This window comes from Strix uralensis, chromosome Z (genome assembly GCF_047716275.1).
Source record: "Strix uralensis isolate ZFMK-TIS-50842 chromosome Z, bStrUra1, whole genome shotgun sequence".
Classification (NCBI taxonomy): Eukaryota; Metazoa; Chordata; class Aves; order Strigiformes; family Strigidae; genus Strix; species Strix uralensis.
The window spans coordinates 6,026,611-6,047,716 of record NC_134012.1 but is presented as its reverse complement, the minus strand read 5'-3'; the positions used below and the strand labels follow the sequence as shown (position 1 = coordinate 6,047,716).

General features: G+C 36.5%; 1 protein-coding gene across 2 annotated transcripts in view; it reads right to left on the bottom strand.

The window, feature by feature from the left end:
* The window catches only part of EDIL3 (EGF like repeats and discoidin domains 3), a 255,683-nt gene that overhangs the window by 185,336 nt on the left and 49,241 nt on the right, over nt 1-21,106 (bottom strand). For both annotated transcript variants that reach the window (XM_074855638.1, XM_074855639.1), the window contains exon 2: nt 5,156-5,284. In XM_074855638.1, the coding sequence (XP_074711739.1) occupies nt 5,156-5,284 (129 nt within the window). The remainder of the gene's footprint in view (nt 1-5,155; nt 5,285-21,106) is intronic.

The window sequence follows — 21,106 nt, the reverse complement described above, 5'->3', positions numbered from 1 at the left end:
CAGTCACTTCCATTCACGGCATTAAAAAGCATCTGTAACACTGACTGGAAAACAATGACAGAATTTTATCCTTACTGATTTTTTTTTTTTTTTACAAGCACTTGTCCTGTCAGTGCAGAGGTCAGGACAGCAAAGGTAGAGACTTAGGTTGTGCAAAGAAAGACGTAAAGCCAGCAGATCATAGCACTCTGGGTCTAATCCTTCTTACTGAATTTTTATTTAACATTACAAAAAGGGAAGAACCCCTTTGATTCCTGTGTCCCAGGCTCAGAGTTAGTAGCTGTCAAAGAAATAGTTTCCTTTGGATACTGGAAAGACTAAACTGATACAGAAAACACTGCAATATGATAAACAAGGAACCCCACAATCAGTTTTAATCACTTGGCAGAATGAAGTTGTAATGCAAAACTGGTATCTCATTTTTTCCTTTCAGCTCTCCTCCCTTCTCTTAGCCACCATGCTGCACTTAGACCCAAGTTTCCTGTATTATCTGTATAAGATCATTAACTTGCCTTTCCACTCTTCTAAAATGCACCTAGACATTTTTACCATGTTTTTCAATAATGAGTTCCTCTCAGTGATTATTGAGAGCTGACACAATAGGTAAAGACACTTTCCAAAAGGGTACTGACAGCCTATTTGAATGCATCTTTGGTGAGCATTCCCAGCTCTTCTCTAATGTGCTCGTGGCTCCTCTACCCTCCCTGTCATTGTACATCATTTATTTTTCCACTTACATAAACCAAACATGTTCGCCAGTTTATCCTCTCAGACAGCTATTGAATTTCAGATTTGGAAGATCAAAACTGAATAGTTTTAAGTTGCTCATTTTTCAAACGTGAACAACATGGTCACTCACGGTACATACTGCGATAGCCTTATGGCATACTAAACTTCCTTTATCTTTTATGTTCAGTCATGTATTTCTCTTCCTGTTTTCCCCTATGCACACACCAGAGAAAACAGGAATAATTTTTATGTCCAAAAAACTTTCCCCCAGTATTAGTTCAATGTATATAGCCACACTGTCATTGCTCCCCTCACGCACTGTCCATGACTAAGCTACTTTTCTTTCAACTACCCATATTGATTAGGATGCACGTTAATAGTTTTCCTGAACAGTATGTATTAAAGACTTCTATTAATTGTATCTAACAATTCTATTTCATGGTGTTTCTGTAAATTACACAGCTTCTGAGAATCACTTGTGAGTTATTTAAATGATGTAAAGTCTGTCAACTTCTCGTCTGTAATGCATGTCAATACCAGTGTTAATTAGACGTGAATCTTTCTCAATCTAGGTTAAAATCCGTGCTTCCGAAGATATAGACAGGAGTCTGCTAAAGAGGTAACTCAGGCCATAGTGTCCTTATTATCTTTGGAAAACATCCTGCTGTTTGTGAAGCTTGATAGAATTACCTTTTACTCTTATCTGTTTAGCTAAATCCTTTTCTACCTCACTGGAGGATGTTCTGTACTGAAAAGAACCACAATGTACTTTTTCCTTCTTGCCTCTACCTTATTCTCTGCCAGTTTATCAGATGTTTAGAATCTGTTAGGATACACAGAGCATTGAAATTGCCTGGGTGACAAACAGGGTGATTATTATACATCTGTCGTCTAATCGCAATTCTTTAAGCATGACTATGTATAGTATTTAGTGTACGGAAACAAGAAATAAGGCAGGATTACCATTAGAGAAAGAATAGGATGAGAATAGGATTACTGATTTAAAATGTATAAATTACTATTGCAAACATCTTACAAAATTTTTGGTTTAGATGCACTCACAGGATCAGAAAATAGTGGAAAGGTATGGCAGCAGAGTCAGGATTTTCCATGAGTAAATTTAGAAAAAAACAGCAGTAATGAATCTTCTTAGACTGAAATAAGATGCTGTGAACATGTTTTACATCTTAGTTTTATTAAAATAATAATAGGAGTTACATTCTTAAGTCCTTCAACTATTCATGCAGCTCCCAAACTGTCTTGAATCTTTGTTGTCAACTTAGGTAAGACTTCTACTTAAATATTTAATCTTCCTACCTTTACGTACTTTTATACATCTATCTTTTTTCCTTTACATGAATTTGTAACTTCCTATCTGTAAGGCATTTTTTTTAATTTACCCACTTTAATGCATGATTAAGTAAAATCCTCATTACCTTTCGCTGTGAAATCCTCCTGTCTGAGGTACATTCCTTGAAAATTTGTGACTTTCCAGCTAGTGTCCAGAGATCAACAGTATCCTGTCACCAGGACTGAATAAAGTCTAATAGTGGAACATCTAATGAGAGGGTCACACAGGACACGCAGCTGCTTTTAAAATTTACTGTACAGCCCTTTCAAGGGGAGACAGACTGACTTAGGCTCTTCTCTGTGTGGTTTTTTTCCCCCACCCTTCTCTTTTCTTCTTACTCTGTGCCTCCTGACATCCTAAATGCCTAATTTTCAGCCAACTTAGTGTTTTCAACTACACAGGAAATTGTCAAGAAGCTTTTTTGAGATACTAAGGATTAAGAGAAATAGCTTTTGGGCAATAACTCATTAAAAAGCCAAAGAGAAGTAACCTTTCTTAGCATCTCTTCTTCAATCTTACATCTGCTAATAAACACTCTTGAGAGAAGTGATCACATGGGGTCTTGCACTCCTGGGCTCCTCACAGACCCACCTTTCAAGTGATTATTTTAGTTGAAACACTCCAGTGCTTGAATTAATGGAGTCTAATTGACTAATAGCTTACACTATTCATCATTATTTTCACGAGAAAAATCAAAATATTATCTTGAAATGCCGTTTTTTTCAGTGGTTTGTATCACTCTAAGTAGGGGAATATAATGCTGAATAAGCCTCAGATGGCCTTTACTAAAAAGTAAAAGAATATTTTAAAAACTACTTTTAAAGTTTTCAAAAAGTAACAGCTTGTCTCTGAATCCATACATGTAGCATAATCATACAGGACAAACACGAAGTAAATTAACACTGTATTTAGCTAATACAGGAGTAATAATAAGTCCTTTACTTAACCAGTGTTGTCCAGTAGATACTCCCTCTGGATTGCAAACTAAAAACGTAATAGTCTGCCTGCATAAGCGCTGTGATTACCACATATTCTCAAGCTCTCTATTTGCTTATGTTTTACTCTGTTTACCAAACTGAGGTTTTGTTGGAAGTGTTTGAAGAATTTAGTTATGTGTCTTTTTTAAAGCCCTGTTCATATTTAGCTGTAAATTACAGTGCCAATTATCACAATATACTCTTATCTCAGATCCACTCATGATCAGCATCCTCCCAGTTATGTGCAATGTAATTTCCTGCCAACCAAGCACATGATAAATCCAAAAGTTTCCTGCAGTAAATCCATGTCAAGGCCATTTTAGGGTAGCATAATATACAGCTGTAGATTAAATTCAGACACTTCAAGCATGCATAAAAATGGTAGGGAAAGGGATGGAAAACAGGATTCTGAGGCAGTGTCTTCCAGCTTCTTCTGTGGCTGCACCAAGGGAACAATCAGTTCCTTGTGCAACTCAAATGTTAGGTAATAACCAGCTACTATGACATTTTACAGTCAGAAAAAAATGCAGTTGGTGTCAGACTGAAGTTGGTCACTCTCTTATTTGTCTGCAAAAAAACTTATTTTCAGGGAAATCAAATTCAATCCAAATTCCCCTAAAATTACATTGTGGAGACTTGGAATTCACTCCCGGAACAATGGTAGCGTAATTTTCAGAACAGAAAAACAGGAACCGAAACCAAAACCAAACCAACCCTGGGTTCTTGGACTAAATTCTGCTTGCCTCATCTCATGATTGAGAGGAATATACTTAGTCCCCAGAACAGTGTATTCAGGTTGTGCTGGAGTAGCCTTTATTTATTTATTAAAAAATGTAAACCACACAGTTCTAGGATGGTTGCGGTGTTGGGGAGGTGCTGAGTGTAGCTGTGACAGTTTCAAGGAGACATATGTGGAAGCAAGGCTGTTGGCGTTGCCTTTGTGCCCAAGGCTGGTGTCCTACAGTACAGCTGGCAGAAGGAAAACACGTGAGCACTACTCAGCTGTCACAGACTGAACCATGTTAGCGTAACGCAGGCTGACGAATCACAGACACGGACGTACGATATGAACTACCTGGAGGGTCATACTGCTTTCAAATCCTTTGGCTGACATCAGAAGAAATGCAGGCAAGGCATGCAAAGCCTTCAGGTAAGAGGTACTGCCACAGAACCTCCACGTTCACGTATTTTCCTAATACTAACAAAGTAAGAGACACTGCCATGTCTTCTGTAAGCCAGTGCTTTTCTGTATCTTTTACCTTCCTATCCTAACTCCCACAATGCCATGGAACAGATCGGTAGAAAATTTATTGTTTTGCTCTACCATATGTTCTTTTATACTTTTTTTTGGACAATATCAGAACTTGGTGAATTTGCAGCTTTTCTGCTCCATCAAAAATGATGGGATGGCCTGTGACACTATTAGCTGTCTGCCATCTTTTCCCTTGCACTTTGATTTTCTCCTTAATTTTTCTTAAGACGGAGGCCTGACCTGCCAGATGTTTTAGAGCTACCACTCATATTTATGTTTACTCCAAGTCAAACTCATGTCACAAAATTTCAGTACATTTGATTTGCACTCTATGCACTCATATAATGATTAATTACAACCTCCAGCTGGGTAATTGTTTTGAAACTCAAGCAAGTGACTACTATGTATTACTCGGGTTTCTCCTATGATGTTTCTATAAATTAACTTGTTTAAGTAATTACTCTTTACTCTGGACCTAGGCATAAAACTATCAGAAACTAAGCTTTAAATGGTCATTGATCAGCAAAAGGATATATAGAAATATCTAATTACATTGATCTTTGAGAAATGTTGGTCACTTAAAATCACAACTATGATCTTTTTTCTTTGTGAAGAAGAGCACTGAATTTTTCTGAGTGATTATGTTCTGGAGATACACTTGTCAGATACTGTTTTAACTGTCTGTTAATTACATCTATGATGCACAGATAAGGTTAAGAAATCAATAATGAACAATGTAATGACTACAGCACTATACAAAATGCCCTGGACACGATCACTGGTTGGTCAGCCACAGACTAACGGGATACTCAGACAACTATTCCAGCATTTAAAGTTTGCACTTACCAACCTCCACAACACTTGAGCAGTTGGGGTCTGTGAAGCCTTCAGGACACTCACATGAGTAGAAGTCATCACTCAGCCCCGAGAGACAGATGCCACCATTTTTGCATGGGTTGGAGTCACACACGTCCCCTGAGGGTTAAAGGGGAAAAAAAAAAAAAAAGATTCCTGTATAAAACTCTCTAAAAGTTATGCACAAGCTCCAAGTATAGCAGTGATTCTCTTAGACACACTGACAGCTCTTCACTTGCAAAAGACAACAAAATTTAACAAAAAATTATTTTTTCTTTCTTTCATTTGAAGTAATTCAGGATATATACTTGGAAAGGAATTTACCCAGGATTTTACCACTCCAGGTTCCCTTCAACATAAAGCTGAATGGTGGTTTCCATTCAGGCTATTGGCTTATCACCTGGTTTGTAAGAAAAGAACTGTGGCTGTGGTTACATCCTCATGTGCACCAGAGTTACGCACTCTTAAATCACTCAACAGCATAGATTTGAACCAGAACAGGCATTGGCACACAGCTGTATTTCTGCTAAACACGAAGCATGGCATTCAGGCCAGCAGAGTGCTTCTACGTTGGCTGTATGTCAGTCACATGAAGATCAATCATACAATCTGACAGACAGACAGTACAGACTAAAGCCATCAAAGTCTTTTCAGCAATTTAATTCTAATGGTAAGTTTACACCCAGTCAATGAATTTTGATATGGAGCCCTATGACCAGAGCTGCTCTATGTTCGCTCTGTGTCCCCAGAGAGGCTTTCACGAGGACTTATGACCCACCAACTCCATGGCAGGGGTGGAGGCTAAAGGACTTGAGCAGCCACACTCCCTCATTGCTCCTCAACAGTCCCCTCCAAGTCCCAAAGGAACTTTGTGAAATTCTCCCATAATTCATTTTGATTGCAGAATCAGAACAAATCAGTTCGCTTCAAAACTATGCTATGCTATGAACCAGCTTCAAAACTCCCTGGGACATGGGGCAAGCACTGGCACAGTAGGTAGTTTCAGCCTGCCTAAATAATGCTAAGCAAGCAGATTTTGCTTATCCTTCAATTTCTTTTCAGTGAGGACACCCTATTCCATCAATTAGCGTCAAGGTGATTAACAGCTGTAATATGTAAAATCTGAAAGATACTCCACAGGGCTGCTTCATATGGTCAGAATTTGAACGTGTCTCCAGTATTACCAGAGTTTACAACACATTATTGTGATCTCCTATCTAGTATTATTTCAAACGGCCATCAGGAGATATAAAAGTGACAGCATAGTGTCTGTTCAATTCTTGCAACTCCTGTTTTAACACCCTTGAAGAATTCCACCCTGTCACAGTTCTACAAACATATGGAAATATAGGATTGCAACCTGTCCCCAACGGGATAACTGAAAGCAGTCCTAAAGATTGGTGTGCTTCAATTTAATATTTTTTTCATATAACTAAATATATATTTAGATGCCTTTTTAATTTATCTCAAGCTTCATAAGACAGATGTGTGCTCTCTATTGCCTAGTATTGTTTTTAGAAATAATAACAATTTGTACAGTAAAGTTTTGTTTCGTAAAATTTTTTGCAAATGCAACTTAAAGCAACATCTAAAGATAGATGATTGTAAACAACTAAGTACATTATTTTGTATGCTTTTTTACATGAAAAAGTTGCCAGCCTTTTGCCATGCAACTGTACAGAGTTATAGAAATACACCTGTTTATGTCAGTAGTACTGACATTGTAATACATTTTGGACTATAGTGGTGGTAAGGGAACTCAAAATTTTTTAACACCTTTCTGGCAGACAGACTAGAGATTAGTGCCTGGTGTGAGAATTCAAATCTAACAATCACTTAAGAAATTTACCTGATGTACAAAACTGCCTTCATGGATTCTGTGCATCAGTTGCAAAAAACTCCAGTTGTGGGTTAGTTTGCTGGGTTATTTTTAATTTTATTTAATTTTATTCTGTCAGCTTTAAGTTGTCTTCATGACAGAGAACTGTCATGTGTCTACGTACTTTGTATTGTTTTGTCTTGAATATTGTCCAGGTGACAGAGAACATCTATCTGAAAAGACTCAATGATGTAAGACATTATCTATCTAATGACTAGAAATTATCTGTCTTCCTAACTGTATCTAAATAAGTCAAGACTTCTCATTTCCAGCGCTTGCTCCATTACTGAGGTAGCAAAATATGTTTGTTTTTTATTTCAAAGGGCTTCAGCATTTGGTTGTGAAAGAACAAGTACTATTAACTGAATGCTCTGACAACTGTATTCCCATACCTTTAATTAAATTAATAAATTAAATAGCACCTGGAGCAGGAACACTTACTATGCAAATCTGTATCAATATTCTGATTAAAATGAGAGGGGACATTTTTACTATGTCTTTCCTCATTCAGTGTTCTTCTGGTTTCAATTATGCAATATAAGAAAGAAAAAGAAAGGCCAAAAGACAAAATACTCTTTCCATTTGCAAGTTTATATTGACTGACAAGCAGAACGCGTCCCCAGTTTTCCATTATATTTCCAGAAACTGAACTCTCCTATTATGACCAAAGTGTGCATACTTACCTGTGTAGTTTTCATTTGTATGAAAATCCATGTTGGCTTTGTCAGTCTGAAGTGACCAACCCAACCTGCAGTTTGGGACTCATAAAGCAGATGCTGTCCTCTAACAACAGTCATTTATTTCCATGTTCAGGAAATAGCTGCACTAAGTGCTCTTTTGACCCACTACCTTGACCCAAATTCTACTGTCAGTCACTGGTGTAAAATTTTAATTGTCATTATATCACATCACAGAAATAAAATGAGTACAGCACATCTCTAAAGAAAATGCAGGGGAAAAAACCCAGAAACAACAAAAAAGACAAAAAGTTCCAACAAAAAATTAGTGACTCCATCTCATTCACGGAATGTTAAAGAGGGCTAAAAAGGGAAAATCTATACTTTTAACAACAATGGTTAAAATAATACCATAGTATGACGTCAAATATGATGCAAAGAAATGAGTAACTGCACAGACACAAGCGTGCAATAATTCTACTTAAGACTAGATACCAGGCTGTACAAATTAGCACACTTAAATTAGTAAAATTCACTTAAAATATGAGCACCTTTATTTGTGATTTAAGTGTCTGTGAAATTGTGCAGAACAAAATAAATAGCACCTTTGAATCAACAATATTCCCCTCAATTTACATTTTGTGCCTCTTGACAGGCCATTCATGTTGAAAAATTGAAATCTATTTTGTTATACATTCTACTGAGTTTGATGAACATAATTTAATTTTAAAGGCTCTGTTCTTATTAAGAAAAGCTCATATGGATGCACTTTGTCTTAACACAACTGATTAAGGAGTTTGTTACCATTAAAGTACTATGTTGCATATGGCACAACTTTTAACACAACAGTAGTGTTAGAATTTAACCTTAAGAGTCATGGTGAACGGAAGAGTAAAATAAACCCAAAGGAAGAATTATATCCTCTACAGTAACTCTTACAGAACTGTGCTCTGTGCTGCTGACTTTCCATAGTGATAGGTAATACGCCGTTTGTGCAACAGCCTGTGCAATTTCACAAATTTCTGTAAATTAAACAAACCCTCTAAGAGGAAGTCCATTATTTAAAAAAAAAAAAAAAAAAAAAAGACAATTAATATTGTACTTTTATTAAAATATTCTGAAAGTGGTCCGGTAAGAATGCAAGTGTCAAATAAAAACAATAATTCATGTTTTTCTTTACTATGTCTGACTAACCCTGCACTTTTCATTATCTGATTACTCAAGCATTAAAGTATGTCTCAAGACTGTATATAAAATATGTACTACAACTATTTCTGCCTTTTACTTCATCTTTGGGAAAATATCAGACAGCAAAATAGCATCAAGCTATTGAGATTTGGTGTAAGGATCTTTGAAAGAGAATCAGTAAAGGACACGCTCACATTCTCCCCCCACCCCCAAACTGCCAGAACTCATGACCACTTCTTGCACGACATCATGCATGGAAGAGTTAAGGCAGAAATGTAATCCACATCATCTCAGACCATACTGTACTGAGGAGCAAACAGAACATTTACATGATTAGAGAATACTAAATTTGGGGATTATTTAATTATTTTTCCTCACATCTTTAATTTCTTCAGAACATTCTTAAATCAAAGAAGTCCTTGAGTGAATTGTCCATCCTCTCTTTGGAAAACACAGTTGTTTAAGAATAAAAAATGCAAGACAGAAAGAGTAAAATTTAAGTGGAGATCCATACATACTAAAAATCAGAATTTCAATTAAGAACCCTCCCTAATTCTCCAAACTTATAAAAAGATATATAGCAAAACTCAAATAAAATGGTGAGCTATTTGCTCTCTATAGCAAGAATTGGGCTTTTTTTAAAGACTGTGACAGCTTTTGTCCATGGTGAGTAACTCAATCAGTGAACCTTGATCTCTTTTATTAAAAGCACTTGGAGAGGAACTGTTCTTTAAGTCCATCATGCTCCGTGACATACCTTCACATAACCACTCTTAAACCATATCCTTTGCAACAAAATACTGAATGTACAACTATTGCTTCTTTCCACAAGCAGGTAATGGTGGGGAGGAGGGTAAAAATTGTAAATCCACTCTTTGTCAAACTTTAGACTTTTATATAGCATACTTTTTGATCCTATAAAACCCCACAAATTGTTACGTGATTCTTGACTGAGTGCAATACTTTGCTTGACAGCAAAGGACAACCTGAAAAAAAGGAACTCAACTGCTGTGTATAAATAATGCAGCACACCGTGATGGTAACAGTTAGCCCATCAATCCTTGTCAGGAACAGAAATTCACAGAGTTTATGAAAACAATTTTTGTGGTATGAGGGCTAAAGGAGATGCACTCTGCAAACAGAAGAGCACCATCCACAACCACCTGCACACGCTACATCATAAAGCACTCTCTGTTGTAAAAGCACACACACCAGACTGCCACCATTACTACTGCAAATCAGCTTGCATTTCACTAACATCTGTCAATGAAAAAAAAAAAGGAAAATAATTATTTACTCCATCTTAAAACCACTTACTCTTTAACACTATAGATCCTGGGACAGGAATACCTGCCAAAAGGTAAGGTACAGTATCCTGAATTAGGCATGGGAGAAGCATTCCAGTCCCTATGCACAAAATCATTAGCCTGAAATGAATACAACTTCCCTCAACTATAACACCTAGAATAACTGTTATAATTTCTGGCAAAAGTGTTACTGTAAGAAACATCTGCTTGAGACAACATAATGATGACAGAGAAAGAAACATGTCTTCAGAAAACCACGTGGATTCACAAGTTTTCAAAACTGGAAGGAAAGAAATGATAGAAGAAAGATGATTTGGGTGTTTGGGCACATTTTCTATAATTTAAGAATAGAGCATATTCTGTGAAATAGAAGTGAGCATAGAAAAATTCAACCCTATTTATTCTTTTATATATAGTGCATCAAATATGAATATGAACACATCTATTATGTATTACATACTGATGTAGTGAAATTTACAGAAGCTGATACCGAGGTAAACATACTGATGCTGTAGGAGTCCAAGGAGATGCTGACACCTATTGAAACAAAAGGCATGATGAAATCTACGGGTAAACAGTTGCAAACGTAATGACATAAGAGTTCAGGGTGCTATCCACACATGTTGTTAGGGAGGTACAACACTCTTTACTGGAGTGCTATACAATGGGTGTTTCATAGCTCAAGCATTTGGTTTCACCATTGATGGGAAGAGATGGACCATCATTCCTACCTAAAACATCAGCTGTATTTGTCATGAATTTCCTTTATTGCTATGTGAAATAAGACTTATTGTAAAAGCTCTTTCTAAAGAAATAAAATGAATAGGTATTCCTGTTCATGAGAATAAAACTCGATAGAGAGAAGAAATCTCCAGGTGGCACCAAAGAATAAACAGCCCAGAAAATAGCCAGTCAGTAGAAATTTGGTCTAGAGATAGTGAAAATAAGCCTCAGTTCTGAAGCCCAGATGAGCAACTAAACTTCAGAAGAAGACTGAGGAAGTAGTTGCTACCAGTAGTAGTTTCACATTAAAGTCAATTTTCAGAAAAAAAGCTTTAATAGTTTTCTGATTTACAGAGTCATCTGTTCAGTGTCCAAGTTCAAATCTATTTCTCCACAGCTGAACCACTACTGAGAAGCAGAACCATAAATCATATGGAAGACACACCTGTGCAGAGATGCAAAATGTGAACATGGAAACAGATGAGCTCTGCAGTTCTTTTAAGAAATTTGTAAACTGTTTTTTTCCAGATTTAATGGTAAGGCAGCCAATTTGTTTTTCCGAAGGTAAAAAGACAGTTGAATAATTAACTTGTATGCCTTATTATTTGAAAGGGAAGTTAAAGTTTCTAGATAGCAACAGTTCATCTACCTCTTTCTGATTGTTCTCTACGCTGATTTGCTTACTAAACAGGTAGAAGATTCAGCTAAATTTCTAACTAGAATATTCATGGCAGACTGTTTAAATAGTGTTAGAAAATGAGTAAACTGATATCAACTCTAAACGTCCGCATATAAACTGGATGGGAAAACTTATAGGAGAACGTAAATCTCAGAATAATAAACTCATGATTTTGCCACAGGTCTCATGAAAATTGAGGTAGTTGCTGATTCTCCTGAAAAGCCTCTGAGATCAAGAGACTGTATACACTTAAACAAGCAGTACCTTGTAGTTGTGGAGGAGAACTGCAACACACTTGTACAAACTAGGCACAAACATTTCTCCAAATTTAACTTTTTCCAGTCGTGTAATCTGAGGGGATGCACCAGCTGATTTCTGAAAAGCTGAGATGGTATTACAAAAAGAAAATCAGATTATTCTAACCAGAGAATTCTCGTTTGAATACCACTCTGGGACTGGACTGAAATATTAATCCTGGGTGAAGATGAAGTGCTGACTTAAGCTTTGGATGTAGTCTAATAGTACAATACTGTAAAAGTGTGTCCCTACTTTCAGGGTTAGAATAGAGGCCTAAAGTAATGTCTGCAGAGATTAATTTCTATCATAATAAATCCCCTTCTGCCTTAAAAAAGTATAATCTCTTCCCTTTCTAGAGGTCTACAGTATGAGCTACTTTATTCATTTGAATGTGAAAGAGCAGTAGGTCCCTGTACTTCAGCCTGCTGAATTTTGCAGAATTTTTAAGCATCTGATGTCTGACAATATGAAATACAAGTAGAAACAGAAAACAGCTTAAAAAGTAAACTATTCTCTCTTTCATAGGTTGGAGAGAGTTCATTTCTATGCCAACTGGCTCTGCGGGGAGAAAGATGAACTATTCCTGTCATTTCAAATCTTTATTAGTAAAAAGTGGATCAGAAGTGATTAAAGGAGGAATATCGTTACATAATGCACTGCTGAATATTTTTACAACTTGTGTAAGATTTTCATGCACACACTACCGTGAGGATTTGGGGAAAGCTGTCATCAGCTGAGACACTGTTTCATCAAAGGAAAAGAGATATATTCCCCCAAACTGATCAGCTGATGGTACCAGTGGCACACCATCCCTAGCACCCAACCTCAGCCAACAGCAATGATGATTCTTGCACAAGCAGCTGATAAATGCCTGTAATGAAGGTGGCCTAATCCCTATCAACACAACCTTCCACAACATTTTTTCTCTCTGCAGACTCTACAAAGCTGGCAAAAATTACCTAGGCACTCCTTGTACATACTCATTTGATTTCAGCTGTCATTTAATGTCAGTCACATTTATACAGTTATTTCTAACTCTCTAACACTTACATGAATCAACCTGCATGTCTGTTCCTGTTCAGATCTATGGGGTGAGAGAGCTTTATGAAACGGGAAAGAATAAGAGCTTAAATTGGGACTTTCTGTACAAGGCACTTAGGCTAAACTGTCCCTCCATTAAGTTGTTTCATTCAATTAAAACTTTCAGAGAGATACCAAGTCATGATGGGAATACATTATCATTTCCAGCCACTTCACCTTTGTTTTTAAAGCTGATCAGAAGATATTAGTACTACGTTCACTTGAAAATTCTCAGTTAATAGAATCTTCACATTTCTTGCTAGAAATTACTGTGTTTTGCAGATCTCCTGATACAGCTTCACTGGTCAAAAATCAGCTGGGCTACTGCAGGCTTCTCCACTAACTGCTAGTAGGCTCCACTTCTATATCCATGACCACCAGGTGGTCAATATGGGGATCTAGATTTCCTGTTTGACTTAACCTATACATGAGCTTTAAACCATTAGCTCTTCCTAAATCTTTCTTCAAGATATTCATGTTTCCCGAGGCTCTGGAAATGCCTCAACCCCCTGATCAGAAGACAACTCAGACACACAGCATCTTCTCTCTTGCCCATCCCCTGCTTTCCACGGAGAGAAAATCCACGCACACAGTCAAATCAGCAGTACAGTCATAAGAGTGACCTTTAAAATAAACAGTCATAAGTGTTTATGACCTTCTCAAGACAGGTAACATCTTCCTTCCTTCTCTTCTTATGGACTGAGAGAATTCAGCTACACATATTCTTACTGGTCTTGACAGTTATCCTTCCAGTTTCTACTTCATCAGTGAAGAAAGATGGTTTAAAAAAACCCAACAAACACTTAATTATCACTTTTAAATAAGTATCCCCAATTTTCATGCACACTTTACATCTCAGTTTTACCTTTCCATTTCTCTTTTTTATGCTCCACAGCTTTTGAGGTTAGCAATTTGGAAGCACCAGAGTGTGTGTCTAGGTGTATAAATACACACACATATATTTAGCTTCATACTTTTTATATATATGGAAATGAATGTGTTTTGTTTTCCCTTTGTTTGTCCTATATTGGATATATTCAGGCACTGGTTGCTAGGCAATTATTAATCTCAGCACTGGTGAATTCATCTTTTCCTATCCTGTGTAAATCCAAATTTGAGAGCTGAGCAATTAAAAATTCATCATTAACAGTTTTTAAAACTCCAATTACATTTCATGATATCCTATCTTCACCAGAATGACATAGCTTAAAATGATACGAATTCTAAACATGTTCTCATTACAGTCTGAAAAGTATTCATCAATCTTTAGTTACTTCTATTTTTTTTATATTCACTCTTAAATACCTTACTTGGTCACATTTTTTACAAGACATGTCAACACTATTGAAGAAATAGGCATCATTTAATATCTCAAGTTAGGCATCCAAAATACGGAACATGCAAAATTTATAATTCACTTTTCAAATTTTTGAAAAATCCTGTAAGTACCAAGTGCATCCCATAAAGTCGCTTAAATATGTCTACATATACAAACATATATACTTTTATAAAAAAATATACACACAGTCACCTCCATCAACAGTTTCAGAACGCACACTGAAAATGAAGGAATATTTTCTGCTTTCAAGCTATATTCCAGACTGAAAAACATATTTGAAAATATGCCATGTGAAGCAGTCAGCATTGTCTACGCCTAAATTAGAAAATAGCCTGGCACACGTGAGCAGATCAGTATTTCTAAAGCATGCAGCAGTCAGGCTTCTGTATCTGCTTTATATGAAGTCTGTGGATATTGTTTCAGATTTAATCACTTCCCTCCCCTTCCAATCTGAAGGTGAGCAAACGACCAGTCGTTGGTTCAGACCCTTAAGTAACCATTATGGTCTCCAACTTGAGTACAGCTTCTAGTCTGACATCCTCAGGAACGAACCCAGCTCATGCCCATCAAAATCCCTCTGCAGGCAGAAGCAATGTGAGCGTAGGATGCGGAGGCAATCAAGGGATTCACTTCCAAAGCCCACCGGCACGCTAGATGACCACTTTAACAGACATGCCAGCATTGAACACTCTTTCCTACGTGAACTTTTTCTACAATGAGCTCTTCTCTTCTATTATACCAAACCCTGCAGCTGAAGAGAATAAAGCAGAATACTCTGTAAGTTTCCGTTGTTATAATTAGCTGATCTTACCAGGTTCATTTCATGCATTTTTTGGCCACACAGATATTTAAATCTATCGACATGAAAGTTCTGTCACCATCAAAAAAGACATGTCACCTAAGGAGATACAACAGTATTGCTGGTTTTCATCATTTTCTTTCTGACTTTACAGGAAGGTGATGTTACTGATCGCACTCAGAATAATAATTAGGTAATGAAGATATGTGTCCCTCCTGTGAAAGATGTGAAATAATAAGGGCATTACAGCTGTCAGCTACAATAAAGAAGTGATTCTGTTTATTTTGGATGATGCAGCTGGCAGTAAGATGCAAACTCTGTGGATGAATGATGCAAATCCTTTTGGTAATTTTTGCTAAGAGTCTCTGGAAAGATGAACAGATGCAATTTTTACCTTATTTGTTTGAACTTGTTCAGAAATAGAATAAAAACTGAAACTTTTGCACATATAAAGACTCCTGTAATAGGTTGTATAACATTCTGTTACTTGTAGAAGAGGTTTCTTCTAGCCCTAGATTTTCCTGAAATACAATATGAAATTAGATGAAACAACGTATCTACCAGGCACGTTTTAACTCAGGGCGTCAAACTGAGTGTGAACCTCTGAGAGCACTTATTCCATGCAGCAGCATGTGACACAAAGACACCTAAAACAAGGACTTAGCCAACGTGGTGAATTGGGTTACATAAAATCGTTTGATGGTCACAGTTGTGCCACGCACATCTGCATTGTTCTCACTCATAGCCCTGACCTTAAGCAACCACTTAGCCTCACTGCTCTGCAGCTTTCCCCAGTTTTTCTTTCACAGTTGCCACCCAAGCACTCAAAGCTGTGCTGCAAGGACTGCCTCAGACTTTAAAAGCCACTTTACTATATGACGGCTTACAGGAATGTTAAGTAAGAAAACAGTTTGCATATGCCAAAACCTTGTCTCAGGATGGCCACACTGCACTAACAAACTGTATTCTTGGCAGTGGTTTTTAATTTATTTTTATTTGCTAGTATAAATTGTAACCTAAACCTAAACAAAGATAGCTAGCAGCTTTAACGTGCTTGCTGCTTGTTGCTTGGTATGGAATAAGATTTGAAAATGAAGAACTGGGAATAGTAGTTGAAAAAGCATGAGAAAAAAAAGTCTGGCAGAGAATACTATAAATAAGAGAAATTCACAAATGGGGTGGCGGAGAATGTGATGATTTTAGTACACCATATTGTAAGAGGGACCTTAACTGTTATTTTAATAATGGCACATATAGATCCTTGACTATTAAGCTAAAGAACTATACTGTTTCAGCTTTTGAACACAGACAAATGTTCCTATAACAACCATTTTCTCGTCTGGCATTGCAAGACAACCAAAATATCTAATCTGGAGAACTGAAGTGCACTATAATTGCTTCTAGTCTCAAGGCCAAGTCATTGACCTGCCCTTCAACATCCCAGACACATGAGATTCAACAGCATGTCTTAAGCGGACCTGAAAATAAAGCTGGTCTCCCACTCTGGTTTAATTAGTAGGAAAAAGGAGGGTTTGCCTAACTGGCCTGCTATTTTTTTTTGGTTTATCTGCAGCTTTGCTTTATTAACTGCATCCAGGTAATGTTAACGTGGCTAATTATGTATAGGATGACCATGACACACTGTTTAAAATGTAATTGCTCCTCTTTGCCACTTAACAGAATACTATATCTGCATGTATAGTGTGTATTTTTAAAAACAGAACTAGGCAGACAGCAAATACCAAAGGAAGGGAAAAATACTAAAAAGCAGGTGAAAAATATGTAATATGAATAAATATAATCTATAAAAAACAATGCCTTTCTTCATCAAGCATAGAGAAACAAAGGGAGGAAGGTAATTACAATTTAATAGGTACAATTAAAGTCATAAGCCTTTGTCACTGTACATCAATGCCTTCTGATCTTTTTTCCACTTTCCACACTCCTACCATTTGTAAACATGGGATGCCACAACAGAAGACTCTATTTTTTTTAGAGCAAGAATAAGATATTTACATGGATTTGTATGGTGCTAGCACTGCACCAATACGACACATGTATTATATACAAATACACATATACATATGCATATAAGGTACATAAAAGTATATAATATGTAAAGTATACAAAATAAAATTCTAGATCACTACCATCTTCAGAAACAACTAAAGGATCCAGAATGGAAAACACTCATCGACATGAATATTTTTTCTCTCAGAAGACTTCATGCAAGTACAGTTTCTCATGGAAAAAATTCATGGAAAGTTCACTTTACTCTGTAAAACATCACAGCCCTTCAAGTTGAAAAGATGAAGGAATGATGATTTGACTTCTCAAGTATGAGATAAAAGTAGATTAAAATTATTACATTTTAAATCAAAGCAACAGGATACTACTGTGGAAGACTGCTCAAGCCGCTTGATTGTTGTAGCACAGGAAATAAATATATTAAAAAAAGAATGATTCAGATTGAGAGAACTAGTTTAAATTCTAAGGATATAGATGGTATTTCCAGAATTTTTGTCATCTCTGAAGAGTTTTTAATCCTGCAAAATACAGAAATAGCATTATTTGAAAGAGCTTGAGGAGGTATAACATTTTCAAATAAACAATTCACAATTGTATTTGAGTTTATTGTTCAATTCTCAGTAATTATTTATGGTAATTATTGCAGTTGGAAATTCAGATGGTGGATCTTATTGAATTTGTTTCTACAAAAAAAAAGATTAATCTGAAAATTAGAGATGATTTTCAAGGAAAATTCAGTACACTTTGTCATGACACATTTGAGTTTCTGATACTGATAATAAACCACTTCCTAATCAAAACTGTCATATTACACATCTACAAAGTCTTCCAGTTTCAACAAATCAACAGTTGCTGACACAAAAATGTTTTGTGGAATACTCCTGAGAAGTAAAGCTTGCCTTCTAATGAGAACAGCTGCTCTTTCTCACATACTGCCTCTATTATATAGAAGGTACCTAAAAATACCTTCCAATTCACCATAAATTCTTCTGCAAGGACACCTACAGAAAACAATCACATAAAGCACATAAAAGCATAAAGCTTTAAGTGTAGAAGTGTACACTTTGGGGGCTGAATGCATTTTTGTATACAAGTGTAAAACTCCAGGTGACTGAATCCAGCTTATTCTGCTGATCGACAGTGACTGGCGAGATCCACACAGCAGGGCAAGATCCCCACCAGCCTCCTACTTCTTTCTGTCCTTATACATCAACTTATTTTAAAATGTGTTCACACAATTAACTTCATTTGGTTTTCATTCTCTCTTTGCCCAAACACAAAATGCAGACCAGATTCCCTGACTTCAGTCCCATGCCCTAACTTAAAAATGTTATTTTTTATCGTGTGCCACTGGTATCCAGTAATATATGCCCACACCAAAGAACACTGTAGTTGCAGCACAAACAGGTGATTAGAGAAGCCTCGTTATTCACCAACACGAAATATAAAAGAGTTATTGTGGGTACACAAATAGATTGCTACTGCCTGAACTTGACAAATGAAGGGACTACAATAAAGAAGACCGATAAATAGAATATAACAGTAGAGTCTGAAATTCAACATATTTCTTATCAAATGAAGCAATTAAAAACAACCCTGAGGCTCATTAGGGAATTCCTTCTTTTTTTCCCTCTGTTTGTGGGTCTCATTAAAGGAATCATCTGTTATTTTGTGCATGGTATGTTTGCATTGCATGGTATTGTGCATTGTGTGTTTGCCACTGGAACTTTTAATTTCCTTTTTTCCCCAAGAACAGGCTTAGATTATTTTTTTTTAACAGCTATTGATCCCTCCCCAAACTCAAATTATTGTCACTAGCCCTGTGCATGCCTCCGTATTGCCCAGGGACCCCATGCCACGGACCAGAATCACAGCAGGTTAACTGCTGCCATTTCCCTGTTTTGATCTTGACCTCAAACTAACTCCCTGGAAATATATTTTTTTACAAAGCTGCCCCAGACCATTGCCTGCTATGAGACAGTTACATCCACGGTTTGTTGCCGCTATGTGGCTAGGACATTATCCCTGCTCTAATTTAGGTTTTCTCCCTATCAGAGCTGCCCCCATAGCCAGTATGCACACAGGCAGTGCTACCCCTGATTATACTGCCTCATTACCGGCAAAGAGACCGAGTACATAACACACAGCACTGCTGAACATCCTGAATGATAAAAGCATTATTTGCATAACACTTGGCGCTCCTGCAGGTTTAAGGCCTAATAAATCTCCCAGGGAAGTTAAAAGCAAAACTCTTCCAAAAAGCTGGATCAGGCCACTGCTGCTCAAGATCCCCACGTCAGGAGCTGTTACACAAAAACTTCTAACAAGATCAGCAGAATCAGTTTAAATCTAAACGCCACTTGTATCACTCTTGTGCGAGTCCAAAGTAACTCCATTAATTTGATGGCATTATTCCTGCTTGATATTGTCCACAGAAGCAGTATTTGAATTGTTTTCTCCATTGCTTAATTATATTGTATCACCAAAACAATTAAGACAATTTCTTAGGATTTTATTTCCTTGTAGTATAGCGTCTATCCTTTCCTCCAATTTCCTGTCTCATTTACTTTTTAATCCAGCAATGTTTAAACCACATTTTCTATTTCTCATAAATTTCAGATTAGTTCTTCCTTTTTTAGCCCAATTTATTTTTATTTGAACTTCATTCAGTTGGTAGTGTTTGCTCTTCTATTTGTGTACAGCCTTTTATGATATTCTTGCTAAGTGTTTTAAAGCTATTATTTTAAGAAGTGTCTAGAAACTTTGGAGCCCTTTAGTGTGTTCTAGTGGCATATCAGTTTTATCTCAGTTGTATTCCCAATTGCCCAGTTAGTAAACCAGAAATTGCTGCAGATAACTCCTGTTAGCTTTGCTTCAATCAAACATTCAAGATGTATGTAAGAGAAATCAATAAAAAATATTTATCCTCTATTTGCATTTGTGTTATACAAAAAAGCCTAAAAGGGGTCAGACATTTATTACTCTGGACAAAGGTACTTGTTGAGGTCTCCTGCTATGTTATTCAGAAATAAATTGATTTACATTATGAAAGCTGCATTCAAAGCATCAGGATATTGCACACAGTTCAAGACAAGTCACTTCAAACAACAATTTCAGCATTTTGCAACCTGGTTCTTCTTTATACATCTACCCTCGTAGGTGACTGAAAAGAAGACAATGAAATATGAATATTTTCCTTGCAGCAGCTACCAAGCAAGCCTAACAACATTGTCCAAAAAGCTTAACTATTGAAAGTAATCTACAAGGCATCACACTAGAAAGCATCTTGAATAATCACAGATCAAAGCCAGACACTATTGCACTTCACTAGTCTTTTCTCAAAATATGCTATAAATAAATACAAGTAAACATGAAATCTACTGGTAGGTTTCATTGTCAGAAGACAACAGGTCTTCTCGGATAAAACATATTAGCATGTAAATTAGAGTAAAAACCATGATCACGAAGTAGTTAAAGTAAAAAAATAGAAAGCAGATTATTTATCAGTGCTAGAGACCTCTGTGTTTATCTTCAAAATCACTGATTGAAAATCATAGCTGTAAGCATTTGCTCAAAATGCTTATCTATTCAGTAGCATGAAATTCAAGTTCCATGAACTTATATTTCCTGGGGTACTGTATTGCTTCTATGTTTAACAGGAAAATTATCACTACCTCCATAATCATCTACTTCCTCATAAATCCATCAGATACCTAGTCCTAAAGAAATCAGATCTCTTCTCATACATCAGGTCCAAAGCTTATTGATTAGCTTTTTGTATGAAATCCTGCTCTTATTGCAATACAAGTTTGACTAAGCAGAACAAACCACAGATTATTAAAAACTGTGTGCAGAACCAACAAATACATCTTGGCCTATGGCAATGTTAAATAAAAAAAAAGACAAACACAAAAACATTATGAGGCCCATAAATCTCTTTCCCCAT